Source organism: Rhizophagus irregularis, chromosome 1 (genome assembly GCF_026210795.1).
Source record: "Rhizophagus irregularis chromosome 1, complete sequence".
NCBI classification, from domain to species: domain Eukaryota; kingdom Fungi; phylum Glomeromycota; class Glomeromycetes; order Glomerales; family Glomeraceae; genus Rhizophagus; species Rhizophagus irregularis.
Genome location: NC_089429.1, coordinates 7,442,711 through 7,462,070, shown reverse-complemented (window position 1 = coordinate 7,462,070; position 19,360 = coordinate 7,442,711). Strand labels below are relative to the sequence as shown.

The 19,360-nt window shown below is 28.1% G+C and overlaps 6 protein-coding genes across 6 annotated transcripts; 4 read left to right on the top strand and 2 right to left on the bottom strand.

Moving 5' to 3' along the window:
- Nucleotides 1-4,659: 4,659 nt before the first annotated feature.
- Nucleotides 4,660-6,109, top strand: OCT59_001492 (uncharacterized protein; the record flags this gene model as incomplete). Its single annotated transcript, XM_066139619.1, has 4 exons — nucleotides 4,660-5,015; nucleotides 5,174-5,454; nucleotides 5,521-5,718; nucleotides 5,799-6,109. 4 exons carry the CDS (start codon nucleotides 4,660-4,662, stop codon nucleotides 6,107-6,109), a joined length of 1,146 nt encoding a protein of 381 aa, XP_065989010.1.
- A 1,384-nt stretch (nucleotides 6,110-7,493) lies between these two features.
- OCT59_001491 (uncharacterized protein) lies at nucleotides 7,494-7,936 on the bottom strand (the record flags this gene model as incomplete). Its single annotated transcript, XM_066139618.1, has 2 exons — nucleotides 7,494-7,502; nucleotides 7,577-7,936. 2 exons carry the CDS (start codon nucleotides 7,934-7,936, stop codon nucleotides 7,494-7,496), a joined length of 369 nt encoding a protein of 122 aa, XP_065989009.1.
- A 1,562-nt stretch (nucleotides 7,937-9,498) lies between these two features.
- OCT59_001490 (uncharacterized protein) lies at nucleotides 9,499-10,331 on the bottom strand (the record flags this gene model as incomplete). The annotated part of the gene is made up of 2 exons (XM_066139616.1): nucleotides 9,499-9,502; nucleotides 9,703-10,331. 2 exons carry the CDS (start codon nucleotides 10,329-10,331, stop codon nucleotides 9,499-9,501), a joined length of 633 nt encoding a protein of 210 aa, XP_065989008.1.
- Nucleotides 10,332-11,139: 808 nt separating this feature from the next.
- Nucleotides 11,140-11,906, top strand: OCT59_001489 (uncharacterized protein; the record flags this gene model as incomplete). Its single annotated transcript, XM_066139615.1, has 3 exons — nucleotides 11,140-11,329; nucleotides 11,428-11,702; nucleotides 11,775-11,906. 3 exons carry the CDS (start codon nucleotides 11,140-11,142, stop codon nucleotides 11,904-11,906), a joined length of 597 nt encoding a protein of 198 aa, XP_065989007.1.
- Nucleotides 11,907-12,026: 120 nt separating this feature from the next.
- OCT59_001488 (uncharacterized protein) lies at nucleotides 12,027-12,982 on the top strand (the record flags this gene model as incomplete). The annotated part of the gene is made up of 4 exons (XM_066139614.1): nucleotides 12,027-12,056; nucleotides 12,123-12,335; nucleotides 12,628-12,787; nucleotides 12,864-12,982. 4 exons carry the CDS (start codon nucleotides 12,027-12,029, stop codon nucleotides 12,980-12,982), a joined length of 522 nt encoding a protein of 173 aa, XP_065989006.1.
- A 1,430-nt stretch (nucleotides 12,983-14,412) lies between these two features.
- On the top strand, nucleotides 14,413-15,312 carry OCT59_001487 (uncharacterized protein; the record flags this gene model as incomplete). The annotated part of the gene is made up of 1 exon (XM_066139613.1): nucleotides 14,413-15,312. One exon carries the CDS (start codon nucleotides 14,413-14,415, stop codon nucleotides 15,310-15,312), a length of 900 nt encoding a protein of 299 aa, XP_065989005.1.
- Nucleotides 15,313-19,360: the final 4,048 nt, after the last annotated feature.

Sequence of the window (19,360 nt, the reverse complement as noted above, 5' to 3'; positions counted from 1 at the left end):
AAAATTTTTGTTACTAATATAATTCATTTCACATTTTTTCTATTAAATATTAATAAAATCATGCAAACCTTACCATTTTATATTAAAATAGTGTGTTTCGCACTTTTTTCTATTAAAATATTAATAAAATGGTGCGAAAATCACCATTTATTTGTTAAAATGGTGCGTTTCACACTTTTTCTATTAAAATATTAATAATATCATGCGAAACTCACCATTTATTTGTTAAAATAGTGCGTTTCACACTTTTTTATAATAAAATATTAATAAAATGGTGCGAAACTCTCCATTTATTTGTCAAAATGGTGCATTTCGCACTTTTTTATATTAAAATATTAATAAAATGATGCGTTTCGCACTTTTTTATATTAAAATATTAATAAAATGGTGCGAAACTCTCCATTTTTTTGTTAAAATGGTGTGTTTCGCACTTTTTTATATTAAAATATTAATAAAATGTGCGAAACTCCCGATTTTTTTATTAAAATGGTGTGTTTTGTCACGATTGTCACGTTAAAAACAAAATAAAATATTTGCAAAATGTTTTTTATATATTAAAACACTTAGAAAAAAATGTTTCGCAACATTTTTTATCAATAATAATGTAAAGAAAAGGCCGGCCAGAGCCGGCCCTAGTACTATTAGTCACTTTTCTATTAAATTATTAATAAAATGGTGTGTTTCACACTTTTTCTATTAAAATATTAATAAAATGGTACATTTCGCACTTTTTTATATTAAAATATTAATTAAATGGTGCGAAACTCACCAATTATTTATTAAAATTGTGCGTTTCGCACTTTTTTCTATTAAAATGTTAATAAAATGGTGCGAAATTCACCATTTTTTGTTAAAGTAGTGCATTTCGCACTTTTTTTTTATTAAAAAATATTAAAATAATGCGAAATGCATTACTTTTTGTTACTATATACAATTAATTACCAAAATCCGTAATATTGCAAATTTCATAAATATATTACGGACCCATCCTTAATGGTTTTGCGCAACTCAATTTTTATCAATATTATACAATTGATCAACATATAATGCAATATATTTATAAACTCTACGCAAACGTGATATGTGAGTTATCCCAAAATTGACCGATCTACGCAAACTCAATTTATGGGTTTAAAAAGTAATTTTATATAAACTCTACGCAAACCCGTTTGTGAGTTATATCAGTATTATTTGGGATCCTCATGTCCCTCCATAGCTATTTTCAATTCGTCAATCAAATTTTTTCTTATGTTTTGATTGTTAGGAGTGGCGTATATTAACTAGACCTATATTTCTCTCTGTATGAATAAAAATTTAACTACTAAAATATATGGGAATATGCGTACTACTGAGTAATAATGTTTTATCCATTTGTTATAGATCACAAGTGCCATTCCCGGTCCTTTAGTTTTTCACTGAAAATTATCAAATAGACTTTGACTTAATGTCCTGACTAAGGTTGCTTGCTGAAACCTAGGGGTTTAGGCAAGATGGCATTTCGCCGAAAAGCGAAATTCTGCCAAAACCATATGAGCCGATTCTTGGAATCTAATTTTTTTACACAAAAATAATTTTATTAAAGCAAATATGAATTATCATTTATATAAGAATAATAAATTTATACTAGATAATGCAAAAAAAACTAATTAATTATATAATTTTTAATTTTTTTTTAATATAAGATATCATTAAAATTTAAAAGATCAAATATAACTCTCATGACAAAATCATTGATAATTCTTCGTAGAAATAAGCTATACAAATAAATTTACATTCATTTGAAAGAGAAAATCGAGATCTATCTAATAAATCTAAAATCAAGTGAATTGAATCACTAGTTGTTCAGTAATCACGTTCAGTATATTTATTGAATTTTATCTAAATTTGATCATTAATTACTTCACATGTAGTGATTCAATTTGAATGATCTTTGCTCCCTAAGGTGATGCCAACTTTTATCTTTAAAATAAATTTAAAATAATTCATTTAATATATGTAGATGTTTAGGAATCATCAATTATATTATTAATATAAAATTTTATAAGTTTGATAAAATCTGATATAAAAAAATTCATTAAATACCTGTAAATGCAAGCTACACGAATGAAATTATATTCATTTGAAAGAGAAAATTGAGGTCTATCTAATAAGCCTAAAATCGAATGAATTGAATCACTGGATTGTGAATAATTACGTCTAATATATTTATTTTTAATTTTTAAATTTGATTTAACTTTTATCGTTAATTACGCCTCATCCAGTAATCCAATTTTCCTAATCTTTGATTCTTACGATAAAGCAAATTCTCAGCTTTCAAATGAATGTAAAATGATGACGTTAGCATATCTCTAAGAATAATAATGAACGATTTTGTCACCTGCATAAAGTCCGATCTGAAAATTTTATTTCCTACCAAAAAATGCTTTCATAAAAGAATCCCAAATTCTTTTACTTTATTTAAAAGATTTTATTTGCCATTTAAGGATTTTAGTAGAATAAATCTAATAAAATAATTTTAAAAGATAAAAAACAAATATATAATTAGTTATTTTGAAAAAAAAAGAATATCTTATTATTCATTTTACAACTATTTTACATCATAATTATTTTTTATTTGCATGTATTTTTTGCAAAGAAAAAACAATAAATTAAAGCTAAAAATTATGAAAAAATATGTCTTATCTATGTATATAAAATATTAAGTTTTTTCTTTTACTTACCACTTAAAAATAACTGCTATATTTGCTTATAAACTTTTTTGTCATATTTAATAAAAGTGAATAGAAAAATGATGGAAAAGTGATGGGAAGTGATGGGAAAAAGAAGTGGTTATTACCGTTATTTTTGAATATTGATTAAAAAAATTTTTTTTATTTTTTATTAAATCTGAATTACGTAAATATGTGTAATGTTAATCTTACTAAAATATTAAATTTTTATAAAAATCTTAATTTAGACTAATTCCAAAAATTGGCACATATGACTATATTAAAGTTATATTAAAAAACTGGCAAAACTTTGGAGAAAGGCGAAACTGCCGAAACTTATTATAAATGCCGAAACTGCCAAAACTCTGCCAAAACTATAATAAATCTATAGTAAAATTTTGACGAAACTAATCATAAGATTTTGAAAAGGTTTAGATAAGCAACCTTAGTCCTGACGATATCTATATTGGTTTTTAATATAGCTATAATATCGATATTATTTTCTTTAATAAATTCCAATAAATTATGAAGTTTCTGTATAGACAGAACACTAGCAATTAGTACTCCGAAAAAAATCTGATCTGTCAGATTCAGATCAAATCAGATTAAATCAGATCAGATTCAGATTAGGCTTATTTAAAATCTGAATCTGATCAGATTAGATCTGACAGATTTGATTCAGATTTCAGATTTGATTTTACTAATAATTTCAGCTGAATTCATAATACTGGCTGGAATTAATTCATAATTTTAAACTTCAGCCAAAACTGATATATCGATCATTTCCTTTTTAGGAGATAGCCATTCAACAAAAATCGATTTTATAGGGCATTTTGTGTAACCTAAATTTCCTTTTTAGGAAATTCCATAATTCCTGCCGGAGTTAAGTGCATAATTCTGGCCGAATTACATATTTACAAATTATAGCTTTTGAATTTATATAGTGCAGAACCTCTATACTCAACTACTTATGTATAGTAACAATTGATTAATTATAAATTTCTAAAAAAAAATTTTTTATATTGAAGTAAAAAATTTAACCGATAATTTTTATAGATATGATCATTAGCTTTAAAAATTATCGGTTATTTTTTTTCTAAATTAAATTTTGGCTAAGTTTTAGCTGTTTAAAAATCTATAATTTAAATATACTGACAAAATTTAGTTAAAATTGAAACTAGTCTAATTTTTGCATTACAGATCTTTTTTAGCCACATTTAATGTAATATTAATTATTATTTTACTTCAGATTTTTTTTTCAATATGCTAAGAAGAAAAAAAAGTTCTAATATTGCAAAAAAAAAAATTAATAAACAAAATTATTTAAGTATAGGTTAATTTAATATTATAAATAATGATATTTAAAAGACAGTTCAGATGATAAATTTATAAACAAAAGAATTCAAAAATTAAGTAATTTTACTTTAATTTAATCAAAAAATGCATATAATAAAATATAAATCTCATTATCATGTACCTGATTCATCAATCATTAGTTTATAATGAAATACAATAAACAAATATATTATATAAATTTTTATATGGTGCGTAACACCTAAACTCATCAAAAATTTAGCATAAACTCTAAATATATCTAGTTTTTCAATTTGTATATTATTAAAAAATCAAACCAATTTTTATGTAGTTTAAGTCATACTCTTTTAGAAAATCGGCTTATATTTTTGAACTAGCTTAGTTATTTAAAAAGTTATCAGTGTTTAAAAATATAGTATTTTATTAGTAGGTAGCCAGATTCAGACTTACTTTGCAGGGGTATTTACAGGGGTTTCGGCCAATAAAAATGCGAGATTTAGATCACGTGACAATCTCAATTATAATTTAAACAATTATATACTTTGTCTATTGTTTCTATCGTTAATTTGTTGCCTTTTGATTTTTAGTTGCTCTCCTTTTTTAATACAAAAATATACAAAATAAAAATAAAAAAAAAATGCCGCTTCCTTCTAAACAAAAAAGAAAATCAAAAGAACAACCACGTACAGTAGGCGGTAAGTATAATACTAAAATAACATGTAAAGATGGCTGGGACTCTTTGATACTTGAAGTATCTTACAATGATAATAATTTTTTCGATGATGGTTCATGCTATTTTAATAATGACACTGATTCTTTTGATGATAATGGTGGCGATTCTTCAAGTTTTGTTGATGATATACCAGCTGATGATATTAATTTTGAATTCTTTGATGATGAAGCGTGGGGTGATGATGATGATAGTGGATGGGACGAACCAGAGGAAATGGAAGCTGAAATCAAACTCCACCAAAGATTAAAAATTTCGATTTAGTATGGAAAGATGATAATTAACTAGAAAAAATGAAGTGAGGGTCATATAAAACAGGAAAAACACCAAAATCAACATATTATGACAAATATGGTCCAAATGGTACGTTAACTAAAGCTGCAGCCGGCACTGAAAAAATTACAAATTTTTTTAAGATTAGTAGTACCCAAGTTACTAATCCACAATTATCTAGAGCTGATACACTAGAAGTTTTTTCAAGTGATTCAGAAAGTGAAGTTGTTAACCCATATATTTACAAAATAACTGAAAAAATAAAGAATCTAAAAAAACAGTTAGAGAAACAACATAATCAATTAACAGTTGCTGAGTATAATTATAAAAGAGCAATATTTGAATATCTAACCTTGTTAAATAATAATAATGGACACAGAAAAATTGATATTAGTTTGGAAGTTGCCCAAAAAATTTTTATTGATGGTGGTGTATGGAAAGCATAAAAAATCCGATATCTTACAAAATATTGGTTACTGAATAATAAACTCCCAGAATCTAGATGTGGAAAACATCAAAAAACAATTAGAATAATTGATGATGAAGATGTTGCAGAAAGATGTCATATTTGGATTCGAAAACAAGATTTCAAAGCCACACCAGCTTTATTTAAAAAATTCATTGAAACTGAATTATTTCCTAGCATTGGAATCACTAGAGAAAAATCCATTGCTTTAATGACTGCAGCAAGATGTAAGTGAAGAATTTAAACTAAATTTTCTTTAATAAACCCAAATATTAATTATTATATTTATTATATATATTAAATAAAGGGCTTAACGTTCTTGGTTATTCATTTCAACAATATCGTCGTGGAATATATTATGATGGGCATGAAAGAGATGATGTTTTACAATATCGAAAAGAATTCTTAGAAAAAATGTTTGAACATGAAAAATATATGTCCAAATATAAAGGTGAATCTATGGATCAAATACATCCTAACTTACCTGAAGGAGAGAAAGAGAGAATCCTGGTAATTCATGATGAATGCATTTTTTATTCAAATGATACACAGGTCGAAGGGGCACTATTGTCCAAAATTCAAAAAATGCAAATTCCCCATTTTTCTGGAAAATGGTGAGAAATTGTGGAAAATGCTACATTACGCTGAGCAATTTTTTGGAATAGCATTGTTACAACATTGTCCGATTTAGCAAATCTTATGAAATTTTGGGAAAATGCTACATTACACCTCAAATGTAACATTTCGTAACATTGTTATAACATTGTCAATTAAATCAAATTTTGCTTTTTTTTGTCAAATGGTGCATTTTTATGAAAATTCTGCATTTTGCCACCAATGTAATATCATTGTAACAACATTTCATAACATTGTTATAACATTGTCAATTAAAATCAAATTTTGCTTTTTTTTTGTCAAATATTCCGATTTTCTGCCAAATGGTACATTTTTATGAAAATTCCACATTTTGCCACCAATGTAATATTATTGTAACAACATTTCATAACATTGTTATAACATTGTCAATTAAAATCAAATTTTGCTTTTTTTTTGTCAAATATTCCGATTTTCTGCCAAATGGTACATTTTTATGAAAATTCCACATTTTGCCACCAATGTAATATCATTGTAACAACATTTCATAACATTGTTATAACATTGTCAATTAAAATCAAATTTTGCTTTTTTTTTGTCAAATATTCCGATTTTCTGCCAAATGGTACATTTTTATGAAAATTCCACATTTTGCCACCAATGTAATATCATTGTAACAACATTTCATAACATTGTTATAACATTGTCAATTAAAATCAAATTTTGCTTTTTTTTTGTCAAATATTCCGATTTTCTGCCAAATGGTACATTTTTTATGAAAATTCCGCATTTTTTAGCAAATTTCATGCAAATTTCATGTTTTTTTGGTCAAATGTTACATTTTTCGTTAGAATGTTATTTTTTTTGACACTTTTTTTTGCAAAATGTACATTTGTTGACATTTTCTAGAAAGATGTAACATTTTATCGAAAAATTAGATCATTTACTAAAAAAATGCGACATTATTTACTGAATATTGAATAATTTGATATAATAATCGGATAATTTCGCAAAAAAAAAAAATTATTTATTATGGTAAATTTAAATGTGAAATCTTCTATTTAACGGCAAAATGGCCAAGTATTCAGTACGTTTGTATTTAAATTTTGCTGGAACAAATCTACCTAATATGTGATGAACCGGAATTATACTATCAACTGAAGAATTAAAAAACTCCTTTTTCCAAAGTTCCGGATCATTCGTAAAATCATCAGAATCTTCGCTGGAAAAAAAAAATCTGATGTTTGCGGTCGCAGCGGGTTTATACCAATTCACAAAAGCCAAATAATGTTCCGTCAGACCATTCAGAAGATGAACTGTATGTTTGAAATAGAATTGTACCTGGCCGGGATATGTGTCTATATCATTTCCACGTTGTTCTATAAAACGTGCTAAAATATAAGAGCTTCTAATATACCTTTTGGATAATATTGACCCAAAATATTCTGCACCGATGCGCAATCTGCCACATTGTGTGATATTTCCAGTTACAGCAATGTAATTTTCGGTTGATGAAGAAGGATCTAACCATGGTCGGCTAAAATTATATTCTTCATAAGCGCGATTGTAGTAATCAACTAGTAAATCCAAAATATCATCCGGTAATATGACATTCAATTTTATCGGACTTAAAAGTTCTCCAGGATATTCCTCCGTTCCTGTTGCCCCGCCAGAAACCAGCTTTTCAGATATGTCTAAAAATGCCTGTAATTCCTCACTTTCGAGAGATTCATTTTCATTATCGTCAGTTGTATCATCATTTAAATCAAGTATTTGAAAAATGGCCTGATGATTTAGAGCCAATATATTGAATCTTCGTTCAATTTGAGAACTCTGCATCATAAATCGCATAATTTCCGGTTTAATTTTTCGTCTACTATTAGGTAAACTCCCTGTATAATTGTAAAATCGTAAGTAATAATTCTGAATAATTTGAATAATATTATTGTAAATACCAACCAAGAATTCCATTCATCCTTTCAAAGGAGAAACACCAAAATGAGTAAAGAGGACCGTAATCTTTACAACATTTGTTCAAGTGTAATGAAAGATGTAAATTTGGTGTTATTGAAACTTCTCCGTAATTCGTTTCGATAAGTTTCAAAATTTCAATTAAATGTTCATATGCGTTATCTAAATTTTTGATTGTAACAATCCTTCGGACTAATATAGAATAAGCTTGGCTGAAATGTACTAAGATTTTCCGATCTTCTTGGTCCAAAAAATCCCAAAGAACGACTCTGGCATAAATCAGGAAAAAATTTTTCCATTCGTTAGCCGTTAAATTGGAAAATCCTTCCCCAATATCTATTTTATGAGGAATTCGACCGATTTCTGATGGTGGATGAATATTGTTCATGTTTTTTTGAATTTTCGTCAGATCATCCATATTTATTTTACCATGTCCTAACCAAAGCTGTTTTACGATAAATGATGCAATTCCTATAAATAAATTATGCATCGGGTCCACAGGTAAAAATCGTATTGGATCGAAATAAGACAAACGGAGCATTTCTGACCATCTCGCGTGATATTGCTTCGCATGTCTTTTTCTAGCTTCGTTGCTTTTACATTTTCTCCATTCCAAAGCCATTTCTCGATGACTATTCGCGCTTTTAGCAACAAACCATTCGTCAATATCATCCATGCCACTAAAATTTCTATTTCTTGCAACCTTTAAGCATCTGTGACAGCTTACATTGGCTGAATAATGGCCACATAATTTTCTAGCAGCTGGTATATCGCAGCAACAAGCAATTACTGCGCATTTTATCAATCTTCCGGATAAATGTTCAGAAGTTCTGTCTAATCCCACTCCTTCCCAAAAAGTTTGAAATTGATCAACAATTGGCGCCAAGTAATGATTTATCTGATGTAGGCTTGGTTCATTAGGGCTGGCATTAATCCTAAAATGAGCATATTTTCGGGTTTAAAGCGCAATTCTCTTGGGAGATTGCAAATAGCTCCATATATAGCACCAGAACTATGAATTGTCCTTTCAAATGGCTGAAACCAATCGACGTTAATCATAATACCCAAATGATCATCCGCATGTTCTTTATTGAAAAATCTTTGTTCGTCAGATTCATCATCCACTATTATTCCACTATTTGAGAAATTCTTCCAAATTTCACCATCATATACATCACATAAGACTCGGTCGTTGACGCTTCTATCGGCCCATAATTTAAGATTTTTTTTCAAAGTTTGGCCTTTGATACATTTGTAAAAGTTGCTCTTTTATACTGGGCATCGGATAAATTAATAATGGCACATTAACGACTTTACCATTGTCTAGTTCTTTTTGTTCTGATAATGGAGCATTGCATTGTCGAAGTGAACGATGATTTGGAAATTGTACATGACCACATTTTTTTATTGCTTTGTGTTGTTGGATTGTGTGTTGTTTAACATCATCTATATTATGTAATTTGTGACATGAAGGACATACAGAAAATTTGACAAATTGATGCTTCAATCCTAATTTCTTTCTTGCAATATACAACGAAGTAGGAAAATCTTTAAAACGATCGTAATTAAAATTTGTTAAAATATGTTTGATGAATTTAATTAATGTATCGATTGCGGTATCTGCTAGCCGAAACCTAGTTTGATACCTCAAAACAAACACAATTATCCAATCTTCAATATTTTGCAGATTTTCATTAATATTGTTTGGAAAATCATAATTCGGTGGAGAGTAATCTTCAAAAATGTTGGTTTCTTCACCATCATCATCCCCATCATCCCCATTATCGCTATCATCCCCATCATCGTTATCATCCCCATCATCGTTATCATCCCCATCATCGCTATCATCCCCATCATCGTTATCATCCCCATCATCCCCATCATCGTTATCATCGCTATCATCCTCATCATCGCTATCGCCATAATTATCAGTTTCTTCGTTACTGTCATTGTTATCATCACTGTCATTTATATTTTGCATTTGAGTGTCACGCTCCAAATAAGTATTATACCTGCTTCGTTTTCTCCTTTTCGAAGAAAATGTTGACAAATTTTCTGATGATGATGTGCTTTCTTGAGGGTCGATAGAGATTTCTTCATTAACGAATGACGATCCAATACTCATTGGGTCATTTGAAGTAGTTGCATCATCAAGACTTAGACTCATTGAATGTTTTTGTTTGGTTCTTGGATCAACATACTTTCCGTTGCATTTATTACAATAACATTTTTCTTTAGTTCTTGTTTTAACGCGTCTTTCATTAACATTCATCATTTTTTCAAATTTTGATTTAATTTTACAAAATGTGAATTTAATTAAAATACCAGCATTTCGCTGTAATAAATAATCAGACGATACATTTTTATTTTTTTCGAACATCAATACATCAATTGTATATACATTTTTATTTTTTTTCGAGCTTCAATACATCAATTGTATATTTTTTTCGAACATCAATACATCAATTGTAGATCAATACATAATCGAAAGTGAATATGTTACATTTTAACAGATCTACAATAAAATTTAACTTTCAGTATACTCCTTGTTTAACTTTTTATAGCCAAATTATTCTTAATTATATACTTAAATATATCAGCGATAACAATAAATTTAACTTTCAGTATACTCCTCGTAACCTTGTTTGACTAAATTTATATATTAAATTCCAAATTATTCTTAATTATATTCTTAATATACTTAGCGATTGGCTAACTAATTCCAAAATTAGCGATGACCAAAATAGAATAATTCAAATCATTTAACTATTTAACTATTTTCCAAAATCAGCGATGACCAAAATAGAACAATTCAAAAATTATTTAATTATTTCAAACAATTACGCGAAGAAAACATTTAATTGGAATAAATATATAAAGAGTGATTTTTTTTTTACAATACAAACGTCGATTTTGCAATTTTTGTTCCTTTACATTAAAATCGTCTTTACAATTTTCAAATTATTTTATTTTTGTTCCTTTCTAATTTTTTTTTTACTCAACTCTTTTTTTACTTTACGTTTCTTCAATTTTACGTTCGTTCCTTTCACATTTCTAGCTTTTACTTCATTTCTTTTCTGATAATGACCAAAAAAAGAAGTTTGTTAATGCGTCGTACTCGTACACTACATTCTCCTTTATCCATCGACGCTTCTCATGATGGACAGGGCATTCGGACAGTTCGCTCTTTATCACACTTAAATTCAGCTGAATCTATCGACCAAATACACAATCATAATCGATTAAATAGGTCATCAAGTCTGGATACTAAAGGTATAATTTACGTTTTGGCGAATAATTTGGCAGATCATTCGAAATTTTGATTAAATAGCAAACTTAATTTAAAAATTACTATTTTTTTGTACATTAAGAACGTATTTCACGACTTGAACGGGGAATGTCGTCAATTCAAGAACAAATGTCCACTGGGTTCGGGCAAATAACGAGAATGCTGGAGCGTTCTCTGAACTCACAAAAACGTTCACGACAAAATCGACAAATAGAATATATTCAGGTTGATGATGACGATGACGAAGATGAACTTGATAAACAAGACAATGAGGAATATATTCCTGAAAAAGATCTACATTCGTTGCAAGAGACAGCACAAAAACAATATAATAAGAAGCATCGAAAAGAAATAAAAGTTTGTTTTGGTATATTTTTATTATTTATGTGACGTTTAAACTCATTAATTTTATCAATTTTCATTTTATAGAACGAAATTAAAATTCTAATTCGTAGCGCAAAAATCGATGAAATTCCCATCGATTATACGAAGAAGTTCGGCGAGATTGCACCACAATTGGAAAAGGATCTGATCCCCCGTATCCAATCACTTCTTGAATAACGTGGTATTCGTGCAACATTAAGTATAGTTCGGGATGTATTCTCGGATTTGCATAAAAATGGCCGACGTAAATAGAAAGAAAGCCAGCTTAACGAGGCAGAAATAAAACAAAAAAAAATAATGAGCCATATAATCAACCGTTTATCAGAAGTAAGTTAATCAAGTTCCAAATTTTTAGGTAATATTGAAAATTACTAATAGTTATTTTAATTTCAGAAACGGGAACGAAGGATGAAGGGCGCATTAGCCATGAAGAATCACCCTGATTATCGAAAATCTTTTAAAAAACGCGGGATCAAGGATATTAATGAAATATTAAACAAGAACGAATACCACTCTCCTGAAGAGAGTGATCCAGAGAATGATCCAAACGCATCCACAGACCGCAAAAACCTTTTTGTTTACAAATTATCATGGAGATCTGATGAAGTAAGTCAGACAATTCATTTTGTTTATGCGCAGTGACACTAAAATGTCTTTATCAATACGTGATTGGTACTTCTGGTTTCGCCAAATCTCGACATATCAATTTCCTTGCATGCTTTCGAATTTTGGAAAAATGCCAAACCTCAAAAACAACAGAAGTTTATCTATTTCTAATACATGTTTATTTTTAGTTAACGAACCTTCTACATTCAATTGACGAGTACGTGGAAAAATATTTTCCAGAAAATAAGAGAGTACGTCCTCGTATCCTTAAAGATGAATTTTGGAAAATAAGAAAGCACCACCAAATTTAATTTGGTGGACACTTAAAGACGGAAAGCGAGAATCTCCCTCAGTCCATAAATCTATTGACGAAGAATCAGATGATGAGTCGGAATCGGAGAGCGAAGAGGAGGAACAAAGTCAACAAAGTCAACAAAGTCAACAAAGTTATGGTAATTGAGTATTACCGTTCTCTTTTTTTTTTATGGAACGGAATTTTTAGAAAATTTTTTAAATTTTTCTTTTAAGGTCTCAACGTCGATAAATTAGATATAAATGCTGAATCTGATGAAGAAGAAGAGGGTGAGGATGAGGTAAACGAGCTGGAGCAAGAGGAAACGTCATTATCACAGACATCGGGACGATGATCAAACAAACGATCTAAACAATCCTCCAAAACCCCATCATTACCACTCATCATCACGGAAAACTTCTCAACAAACATGATCATCAAAAAGAATTTCAAAAAATAAAAAATCCACAAACAAAAACAACGAAGCACTTGATGAATTGCAGGAAGTTATTGACAACATACGTGATCAATCGAAAAAAACAAATAAAAAATCATCATCCAAACCATCGTCCCAAGAACAGGAACATATTCATGATAATGTTCCTAAGAGAACCTCAAAAGAAAAAGAAAAAGAACAGTAAGGGTGTAGGAAGAATATGTAGGGATATTAATGGATTATATAATAAATATCAAAATATATGTAATATTTTTGACAATTTTTATTTCAAATTTGGTAAATTTGGCGTCATTACTAAAAATTTAACTAAATTCACCACAATTTGCATTACGTTTGCATAAAATTACTAAAAATTTGACTAAATTCACCACAATTTGCACTTCGTTTACATAACATTACTAAAAATTTGACTAAATTCACCACAATTTGCACTTCGTTTACATAACATTACTAAAAATTTAACTAAATTCACCACAATTTGCATTACGTTTACATAACATTACTAAAAATTTGACTAAATTCACCACAATTTGCACTTCGTTTACATAACATTACTAAAAATTTGACTAAATTCACCACAATTTGCACTTCGTTTACATAACATTACTAAAAATTTAACTAAATTCACCACAATTTGCATTACGTTTACATAACATTACTAAAAATTTAACTAAATTCACCACAATTTGCATTACGTTTGCATAAAATTACTAAAAATTTGACTAAATTCACCACAATTTGCACTTCGTTTACATAACATTACTAAAAATTTGACTAAATTCACCACAATTTGCACTTCGTTTACATAACATTACTAAAAATTTAACTAAATTCACCACAATTTGCATTACGTTTACATAAAATTACTAAAAATTTAACTAAATTCACTACAATTTGCATTACGTTTGCATAAAATTACTAAAAATTTGCCTAAAATTCACCACAATTTACATTACATTTGCATAAATTTACTAAAAATTTGACTAAATTCACCACAATTTACACTTCGTTTGCATAACATTACTAAAAATTTGCCTAAAATTTCCCACAATTTAATGATAATTTACTGAAAAATTTCTCAACATTTGAATTAGGAATTCTGTAAGAATTCTGCCATTTTGACAAAATTTGCCAAATTGTAAGACCTCCATTATCCCAAAATTGTAACACAATTTACCCCAATTCACCGGGATAATTCTCAATTTGCCAGAAAAATTCCAGGCAAATTTTGCGACAATGACATCTGTTCGACCTGTGATAGAAAATGCAGATTGTGGACTAGGAATGGGGAGATGCCATTACGAAAAAAAGGAAATGGAAGATCAATTATGGTTAGTGAATTTCTAACCGAAGTTGATGGACATCTGCGTTTGCAGCAAGCTGATATAGAAAAACATCCTCATGTACCCAAAGCAGCACGATGTTACTTAAAACCTGGCACAAATCAAGAGGGATATTGGACAGCAGAACATCTTCTGGAACAAATTGAATATAAAGCAATTCCTATTTTTGAGGCTTTATATCCAGATTGTGTAGCAGTATTTGCTTTTGATAATAGCTCTAATCATGCTGCATTTAGCAAAGATGCTTTAGTTGCAAGTCGAATGAACTTAAACCCAGGTGGTAAACAACCAGTCATGCGGAATACTTACTTTGGGCCAAATAATCAGCTACAGTCAATGGTGTTTCCAACAACACATTATGATGAGAAACTTCGAGGTAAGCCCAAAGGAATTAAACAAGTGTTAATGGAATGTGGAAAATGGCCACCCAGAGGATTGGTATTAGAATGTAGCAAATGCAAAGAAAAGTGTCAGGATAGCTCAAGAACTTCCTGCTGTGCACGTCGAGTAATATCCTTAGAACCCGATTTTCTTGCTCAAAAAGGTGCTATTGAAGAATTAATTGAAAATGCAAGACATAAATGCATTTTTTTCCCTAAATTTTATTGCAAATTAAATTTCATTGAAAGATATTGGGGTGCTGCCAAAAGGTATTCTCGTGAAAACTGTGATTATTCATGGGAGGGATTGCAAAAAATGGTTCCTGAAAGTCTTGATTCAGTAACTTTAATTACTATTAGAAAGTTTTCAAGAAAATGTTGGCGCTATATGGACCTTTATAGGAAAGGTATTGACGGAAAATTAGTGGAATATGCGGTAAAAAAATATAAATCTCACAGGAGAATACCAGAGGATGTTTTGGAGGAATTAAATAAGTTAGAATGAATAAATTTTATCAAAATTTTTTCAAGCCGTTAAAATCAATAAAATTAAATTTTACCCAATAAAATCAATTACACGTGATAAGTCACGTGAAATATCATTTTAGAAATTTCAGACTGTTTGATGAGTTTAGGTGTTACGCACCATATCATATAATTAATAAAATCCTAATTTCTGATTGGCTAATATATGTATCACGTGATGCTTACATAATCTAAAAAAATTGAGACTTTTTTTATTTTTTAAATCGATTCCTTTTAACAAATAAAGTTTAATTCTTTTTATAAAATTAAAATTCAATCATAGAATCAAATTTTATTTAAATTTTTTTAAGTTCCTATTATAGAAGTTCTGCACCGTAACATATTTATTCAGGAGGTTCCTTAATGTACGCATCATGTGTATGATATTAATATACGCACTGGCCCAAGATTGGGAGTTATGCATTTACACGTGATAACGTTAAACTTAACTTCTGGCCAGTGCGTACATTAATATCGTATACATGATGTGTAAGTTAAAGATGCCCATTTATTCAGATTCAAATCAGATTCAAATCAAATCAGATCATATTCAGATCATATTAGATTTAATTAGTTTTGAATCAGATCAGATCAGATTTGAATCTAATTAAATCTGATCTGATTCAGATTAAATTTAAACCGATCAGATTCAGATCAGATCAGATTAGATCAGATTTAATTAATTTCAGATTAGATTGAATCTAAGTAAAATCTAATCTGATCTGATCTGTTAGGAGCACTACTAGCAATCCCATCTATATTATGTGCTGCAATGTGCATTTCTAAAAACATTGAATTTTTCATCTCTTGATCATTCAATTTCCCCTTAACAAATCTTAGCCTTTGTTTTGCTAAGAATGCGTTAATACTTTCTTTGTTTATCAAGGATTTGACTACTTCTTCTATGTTGTCTTGATCCTTTAAAAGTCCCCCTTTTCAAACGTTAGTTTATTTGTTTCTGGGTGTATATCTTCTTTATCTGCTTCACCACCTACTAAATATCCTTTTTGTTTTTGTTGTTATGACCGTCCGTCATTTATGTGTTGTATTGAGGACATATTGTTGTCCTGATTATTTTTGTGAAGATTGCCCAGATCTTGGCATTTTTCCCTCCCTTCCATTCTTACCATGCATGTAACTTCATTTATCATCTTGTGTAACTTTCATTATTTTTTGTTTAAACTGGCTAAAAAAAAACTCTCTTATTTTTATTTGTTATAATTATTTTATTTTTATTTGTTATAATTATTTTATTTTTATTTGTTATAATTATTTTATTTTTATTTGTTATAATTATTTTATTTTTATTTGTTATAATTATTTTATTTTATTTATTTATTATATTTATTTTATCAATTATTTTCATTTTTAAATTTTATTATAATTAATATAAGGATTTTACTTAGTTAAAAGACAGATAGTTTGGTAGTTAAGAATTGTATTGTAATTTTCAAATTATACGAAAAGAGTATTATTTTCAGTAATATAATTCAAGATAGTTAATTTTATAAACAAAAGATTATTTATATTTTTTATTGTATTCAAAGTTTTATATTATTTAATAAAAACCTATTTTCTTTAATTGAACATCCAATATTATTTACATGATTATTTGTGATCAACTTAAGACTCTCCTATTAAGTTAAACTCTAGTTAACCTGTTAAAGCATTAAAGTTTTTCAGTCACTTTAAATCATTGACAGAATAATAATATAATATTGCAATACTTTTCTCAAATCTTAGTACTTTTTTTTACTTTTTTTTCTTTATTTTTATTTTTTATTTTTTAAAAAGAGTAAATTTATTCATCGCACGTGCGATGCATCGCCACTTTCCTTTTTTGTAAATTATTTATGTTGATCAACCTGCTTATACATCGCCACCCCCCTTAAAATGGCAATGATAAACATAAAAATTTGCATCGCACGTGCGATAAATAAATTATTTCTTTTAAAAATATTATGTTTAAAAAAAAAATTATTAAAGATTTTTAACAATCAGCTTAAATGTATTTTATATAAAACAAATTATTTTATATATTAAAACTTTATTTTTTTTATAATAAATGCATAGAATAAACATCTGGATTGGTAAATTAAGTTCAAAAAAAATTACTTTAAGAAGTTAAATTTTATTTTCTTTATTTTTTTTAAAAAAATAACATTGCAAAATTTTTTTTAATACAAATATTATTTAAAACAATTTCCATCTAATCAATTTGATAGTTTAGAATAAGTATCTAGACTATGATATAAGGCACTTCTCAAAAATATAATAATAAAAACACAAACAAGTCATTATGTAATAATATAACAAAAATAGGAGACATTTAAAGTGAAGTAATCATATGATTTTTAACATTAGGCTGTTCTCTACTTCTCTCCTCTATTTTTCCAAAAATCTGGATTCTATTAAACATATTTATTTTTATTTTTATTTTTAATATAAAAACTAATACTGAAGTCAATTTACACATAGGATTAGTATATTCTATTATACATATAATAATAAATATATTTAAATACCTCCCTCTACTTAGAGTACAAAATAAGGCTTTAAATACCGTTTTTGAGTTATTTGACTTTTTTATAAAAAAATTTATCTAATTGTATATATAAAGTTATTTCAATTTGATTGATTGTTTAATATCCAGAATTTATAAAGAGTTTGAGGGAGGGGGTTTACAATAAACAAACAAACATAATATAACTCTTGGAAAAATTTGGAAAGTTCAATTTAAATTTAAACTTGCGAAGCAGGCCAAAATGCACCTATTATAGGCTTAATTAAAGGCTATACATATTTTAAAAAGTTATATTTTGAAAAAATGGGGTTTTCCTTAAAGTCACGTGACTACTCCGCTTTAGACATCTTCCCCAGTATCGCCATAAAATTTTTTCACCCCCACGTGACTTGGGTGGCGCGGTGGCACAATCAGTTTATATTTGTTTATTGTTTATTCGTTACAACAAAACTATTTCTCTCCCCCTTTTTTCTTTTTTTTCTCCCCACTTTTTTCACGTTAAAATATTCTTTAAAAAATCTATTAAACAATAAAAAATTTAAAAGCTAGAGTGTAGAATATTGTTATAAAGCTATAGTTAATTTTATTTACAATAGACGCGTTTTTTTGTAGATTTTGTGAATATTTTAGCTAAATAAAACAAGGTTTTAGCGCTTAAAGAAAGTTATTTAACAAGTATGTATATTGTTTTTGTGAAAATATTGGTGTTTTTTAAAAGAAATTACTGAGTTGTATTTGTTTTTTATTTTGTAGTGTAATTTCAGGACTTTAGTTAAATGTTATAGGTTTAGGTAGCTTAGACTAAGTTGTTTAGCAGGTATGGAACCACTCAAATATAATATTTGCAACAATATGAATATTTTTTGTATGGAAACTACTGTGCCACACGCGGTTGATTTTTTTCACTTTACAGCGTAATTTTGGTACTTCTGTTATATGAAACAAGCCTTTAGAGATTAAGTAAAGTATTAGCAGATGTAGGATTACTTAAATATTGATTTTTATTAAATTAGCTTTAATATTTATGGAATAATGTACTTGACTCTAAATACCAATAAATATTTATTTGTTTATTAAAATTAAATTTAATAAAGTGAGAAGAATTATTTTCAAATGTATTTATTGTAAAAGTAATAAAATGATTAATATGTTAAAGGAAAAATATCAGTTTTTCTTTTTTTTTGAATTTTTCAACTTTTTTTTCGATTTTTTTTTCCTATGATAAACGTAATAATACATGCGAAATAAACATTGCGCCAATTAAAATTCAGACGCCACAAAATCACGTGGGGGTGGAAAAATTTTATGGCGATACTGGGGTAGTTGCTTTAGACGATCTTCCCCAGTATCACCGACACTTTTTCCACCCCCACGTGATTTTGTAATATTCATCGCCGGCATCACACCCCACCGCGTTTTCACTGTTTATATTTATCAGCATAGGTAAAAATCCATCTATTGGTTAATTTTCACGTGATGATCAACACCCTGTTAGCCAATAATT